Source organism: Hyla sarda, chromosome 5, assembly GCF_029499605.1.
Source record: "Hyla sarda isolate aHylSar1 chromosome 5, aHylSar1.hap1, whole genome shotgun sequence".
In the NCBI taxonomy this organism is placed as follows: domain Eukaryota; kingdom Metazoa; phylum Chordata; class Amphibia; order Anura; family Hylidae; genus Hyla; species Hyla sarda.
In genome coordinates this window covers 29,935,749-29,941,748 of record NC_079193.1, presented here as the reverse complement: position 1 = coordinate 29,941,748, position 6,000 = coordinate 29,935,749, and the positions used below count along the sequence as shown (strand labels likewise).

Below are 6,000 nucleotides of genomic sequence, written 5' to 3'. Positions count from 1 at the left end.
TGACATGCTGAGAAAATGACCAGATCATAGTCACTAGCTGACTACGATCTGGTCCGCAGCCCCGTAATAGTTAATGGCTCCGTATCTGTCCGTACCTATCCGTGCACAGATACGAATTCAGGCGACTTGAGCTTCCGAAATCGTATCTAGGCATCGGAAGGTCAAATCGTGGTGTGAATTCCTCTTGCTGCAGAGTCCCATTGTTTTTAATGGGAGTTTTGCTGCTCTTTGCAGACTGCGAAACAGAATTCTGCCAGACTGCATTGCCGTCTATGGAGACAGCAATGTCTGCACGGTCCTACCACAGATCATTTCACAGAAACTCTCTGGCAGTGTGTATTCAGCAGCGTGGACTAGGCCTATAGGAAGTTTAAAAAAATATGTAAATAAAAAAATAAAAATTATGGTTCTCAGAGGGGGCGGGGGATTAAAAAAAATGTATAAACCTCCCCAGTTTACACCATAGGACGGCATCCTTTGACAGCAAGTTAGGGCAGGCTAATAGACGTTGTTACTAGAGTTGAGCGAACTTACAGTAAATTCGATTCGTCACGAACTTCTCAGCTCGGCGGTTGCTGACTTTTCCTGCATAAATTAGTTCAGCTTTCCGGTGCTCCGGTGGGCTGGAAAAGTTGGATACAGTCCTAGGAAAGAGTCTCCCAGGACTGTATCCACCTTTTCCAGCCCACGGGAGCACCTGAAAGCTGAAATAATTTATGCAGGAAAAGGCATCAACTGCCGAGCCGAGAAGTTTGTGACGAATCAAATTTACTGTAAGTTCGCTCATCTCTAGTTGTTACTATGAGCATTATACTACCATTGATATAGCGGCTCTGGTGCGCTGTTTATCTGTAAAATCAGTATTACTGCTATGCAAATAAGGTCGATTGGTGCACTGTAGGCGTTCCTTTGCCCCTCTGTGCACAGACAAGGCCCTCTCATGAATCCTAAGCCGTCTCTATGCAGTGACGTAACTCAAGGCCACTGCAAAGGGGGCAGCTCGGTAGTCATAAGGGTGCATTATTAGAAGAGTGGGCAGACGGCCATATCTGTGCACAAAGGGGTTAACTGAACACCCCCAGAGCATTGATGGCCTCATTTGCATATCAATAAAAACTGATTATACAGATAAACGCAGCAGCGGAGAACAATTTTATATGTATTAGAGTACTTATGGTAATGGCCACTATTAGTGTATAGCGTGTAGTTTTGCAACAGCTGGAGGCACACTGTGTCTCCCAACCAGGGTGCCTCCAGCTGTTGCAAAACTACAACTCCCAGCATGCCCGGACAGCCTTTGGCTGTCCGGGCATGCTGGGAGTTGTAGTTTTGCAACAGCTGGAGGCACCCTGGTTGGGAGACAATGGTCTAGCAGTAGGTTAGGATTCCCTAAACTGCTGTCAGGTTCCCTTTAAGAGGGGTTAGTCTGAATATTAGCAGAAACAACAATCAGGACTTACCATGATGTCCTCCTCTTCTTTGATCCTGTCCTGTCCCATCTTGCATTAATGTGAAAAACAAAGAAACAAAAGAATTACTCCCTAACTTTTCCCCGGTGACATCCACCTCCCGACAGACCTTACACATGGCCGATCCCCCAGCGAGGAGGCTGCCCTCCCTACTGTAATGGCGATCAGGCTGCGCCCACACCGGGGTCTGACCAAAGTCAGGCAGATTAGGAGAAAACGCGCTTGTTTTCTTAGTCACATTTCTACAATATTATAGCTTGCAAAAAACTAGAGCTGAGCGAACTTACAGTAAATTCGATTCGTCACGAACTTCTCGGCTCGGCAGTTGATGACTTATCCTGCATAAATTAGTTCAGCCTTCAGGTGCTCCGGTGGGCTGGAAAAGGTGGATACAGTCCCAGGAAAGAGTCTCCTAGGAATGTATCCACCTTTTCCAGCCCACGGGAGCACCGGAAAGCTGAACTAATTTATGCAGGAAAAGTCATGGACTGCCGAGCCGAGAAGTTCGTGACGAATCGAATTTACTGTAAGTTCACTCATCTCTACAAGAAACCTTACAGACACACCAGGGATGTGGAATTCCTATCGCCCGACGCCCGGGACATGCAGTTCCGGACGCGGGGCAGGGGAATTTTTCCGGCCCTTAGCCTGGCTTTGGGCAAGCAGGGCCGGACCTGACAAGCGCAGCGGTGCTCTGCTGTCTGTATGGAGCGGGCTCCGGACTCGTGCCCGCTCCATATTCTCCAGCCCCCGGCTGTTTTCAGTAGCCGGGGGCCGCCGCTAATAGCCAGCATGGGGCGATCGCTGCAGCTGGTTATTAACCCTTTAGATCGCCTCTGTCAAAAGCTGACAGCGGCGTCTAAAAGGGACATGTGAATGCTCCCTGGTGGGCTAGTGGATCGCCCCCCCCCCCCCCACCGCAGCGTGATCGCAGGGGGGGGGGGATGATCCGCTATAGAGGTAGTCGGAGCGCTTACCTCTGCTTCCCTGGTGTCTGTGGCTCTGTCATTGATAGATCCTGGCTGGACTAGGCTCTATCAATGGATTGCAGAGCTCACAGATCAATGGAGTTCAATAGAACTCTATGGATCTGCATGAGGAATCTAATGATTCCTCCAAAAAAAAGTCTAATAAAGTGTAAAATATAAATAAAAAAAAATAAGGTTTTAATAAAAGTTTAAGACACACATATTAACCCCTTCCATGTTAAAAGTTCAAATCACTCCCTTTTCCTATATAAAAACCATGTAAACATAATAAAAACAAACATATTTCGTTTCAGTACGTTCGTAATTGTACGAACTATTAAAATAGAACATTATGTATCCCATATGGTAAATGACTTAAATGTAAAAAAAAAAAATACCAAACCACAGAATTTCAATTTTTATAATACCCCAGAAAAAAAAAGTGATTAAAAAGTCAGATCAATACCAAAACGGTACCAATACAAAAAACAGATTATGAGATTATGGCGCAAAAAATTAGCCCTCAAACAGCCTGGTATACGAGTAAAAAAAAATAAAAAAATAAAAAAAGGCAATTACGGTAAATAAATTCAAAAAAAGTTCAGAATTTTTTTTCAAATTAGTAAAACATGACAGAAACTGTCGAAATCTGGTATCGCTGTAATCAGGCGACCTAAAGTATCAAAACATCATGTTATCTCAAGTACAAGGTAAATGGCGCAGAAAAGAAAACCACAAAATCTGCAAAATGATCCTTTACTATTTCAATTTCACTTCACCAATTATACTATATAATATATATATATACACACACACACACACACATTTTGGTTTCGGAGAATATGTTATTGAAAAATTAAAAGGTGTCATTATAGTAGGTAGTTATGGCTATTATAGGGCGAGGAGGAAAAAACGAGAGCGTAAAAGCGAAAATTGGCCGGACAAGTGGATCGTCATGGAGGGGCAAATAGATTTTGCGCTGTTTTAGTCCCGTGGACAAGTAGTTTTTTAAATTAAATTTCCACACCCCTGCCTACCGATCCACAGGATAGGGAATAAGTGTGCGCTCAAGGTGGGTTTAACTGCTGGAACCCCCTCTGATCACAGAAAAAAAAATAAGGGGGGGGGGGTGTCTTGAGTCTTCCAATGAATAAGAGTAGAGGTTGTAACATGTGACCTGTCTGTTCAATCACTATTGGCGCTGTACTGTTGGCGCCATCTTTGCCAGTCACATAGACAATGAGAGTACGTACCGCAGAACATAACACTGTCCAATATCGGGGCACGCAGACCATTGTGTGGGCGCCAGTGACAGACTATAATGGGGGGTCAAAAACTACCTATAGTTGCTCAAGCACCGAAAAAACGTCTTCCTACAAGACTCCGGTGAAAACCTTTTTTCTTTTAAATCAACTGGTGGCAGAAAGTTAAACATATTTGTAAATTACTTCTATTAAAAAATCTTAATCCTTCCTGTACTTATTAGCTGCTGAATACTACAGAGGAAATTCTTTTCTTTTTGGAATGCTCTCTGATGACATCACGAGCACAGTTCTCTCTGCTGACGTCATTATAATAATAATAATAATAACACTTTATTTATTGTTGTCCTTAGTGGGATTTGAACCCAAGTCCCCAGCACTGCAAGGCAGCAGTGCTAACCACTGAGCCACCATGCTGCCCTTAGCATACATCTGCTATGCACGGTTGCTAAAATGGACAGAGATGTCAGCAGAGAGCACTGTGCTCGTGATGTCATCAGTGTTCCAAAAAGAAAGGAATTTCCTCTGTAGCATTCAGCAGCTAATAAGTACGGGAAGGATTAAGATTTTTTAATAGAAGTAATTTACAAATATGTTTAACTTTCTGCCACCAGTTGATTTAAAAGAAAAAAGGGTTTCACCGGAGTACCCCTTTAATGCCAAACACCAGCGTTTTCCAGCCAGGATGCCTCCTGTTGTTGCAAAACAACAACTCCCAGCATGCCCGGACAGCCTTTGGCTGTCCGGGCATGCTGGGAGTTGTAGTTTTGCAACAGCTGGAGGCACCCTGCTTGGGAAACCCTGCCCTAGTCAAACAAATGTGATAATACCGAAGCTTAAAAGGTAAGACACGCGGCTCCAGACTAGACGGAGGACACAGTGCGGCCCACTGTTCTCTATACAAATAAATTGTTTACTTAACTCGTCCCCAGTGACCCCGGGTAAAGCAGCTGCTGCTAGAAACCAATGGAAATAAATTATTCAGAGCAAAGGTGCACAACGCATTTCTGTCCGTCAGCCTGCGTAGGAAATTAAATACAAGATGTTTTTCTTCGTTACAACCTGTATTCACACCATGGACCATAACTTGTACCAGGGGGTGGACAGAAAAGAACTCAATAGTCTCCTTTTATATCCACTTTATAGCCACAGGGGTTTATTATGTCCTTTTATAAAAGAGAATGCAGCAGAGAGGTGAAGTCTGCGATCTCTGACATCAGGTAGATGTCCGTGAACGATCGTCTGGCTGTCACCTCAAGAGGGGGAGGGGAGCCATGCTGCGACTACTGGGGAGGGGGATAGGAGGAGTCTTATTGTGATAACCTGATGAGGGAAAGGAAGAAGGGAAGTGTGTGTGTGCAGGGGAGCACTGCTGTGACTAAAGGGGAAGTGTGTGTGTGCAGGGGGCACTGCTGTGACTAAAGGGGAAGTGTGTGTGTGCAGGGGGCACTGCTGTGACTAAAGGGGAAGTGTGTGTGTGCAGGGGGCACTGCTGTGACTAAAGGGGAAGTGTGTGTGTGTGCAGGGGGCACTGCTGTGACTAAAGGGGAAGTGTGTGTGTGTGCAGGGGGCACTGCTGTGACTAAAGGGGAAGTGTGTGTGTGTGCAGGGGGCACTGCTGTGACTAAAGGGGAAGTGTGTGTGTGTGCAGGGGGCACTGCTGTGACTAAAGGGGAAGTGTGTGTGTGTGCAGGGGGCACTGCTGTGACTAAAGGGGAAGTGTGTGTGCAGGGGGCACTGCTGTGACTAAAGGGGAAGTGTGTGTGTGTGTGTGTGCAGGGGGCACTGCTGTGACTAAAGGGGAAGTGTGTGTGTGCAGGGGGCACTGCTGTGACTAAAGGGGAAGTGTGTGTGAGTGCAGGGGAGCACTGCTGTGACTAAAGGGGAAGTGTGTGTGTGTGTGCAGGGGGCACTGCTGTGACTAAAGGGGAAGTGTGTGTGCAGGGGGCACTGCTGTGACTAAAGGGGAAGTGTGTGTGTGTGTGTGTGTGCAGGGGGCACTGCTGTGACTAAAGGGGAAGGGTGTGTGTGTGCGCAGGGGGCACTGCTGTGACTAAAGGGGAAGTGTGTGTGTGTGTGTGTGCAGGGGGCACTGCTGTGACTAAAGGGGAAGTGTGTGTGTGTGCAGGGGGCACTGCTGTGATTAAAGGGGAAGTGTGTGTGTGTGTGCGCAGGGGGCACTGCTGTGACTAAAGGGGAAGTGTGTGTGTGTGTGTGTGTGTGCAGGGGGCACTGCTGTGACTAAAGGGGAAGGGTGTGTGTGTGCGCACAGGGGGCACTGCTGTGACTAAAGGGGAAGTG

The 6,000-nt window shown here is 46.4% G+C and overlaps 1 protein-coding gene across 1 annotated transcript in view; it reads right to left on the bottom strand.

Annotated features, from left to right (window-relative positions):
• NMT2 (N-myristoyltransferase 2) overlaps nucleotides 1-6,000 on the bottom strand; it is a gene marked incomplete in the record, with an annotated part of 47,621 nt that overhangs the window by 17,584 nt on the left and 24,037 nt on the right. Inside the window, 1 exon segment of the mRNA XM_056519097.1 lies at nucleotides 1,461-1,499. Within this exon segment, the coding sequence (XP_056375072.1) occupies nucleotides 1,461-1,499 (39 nt within the window).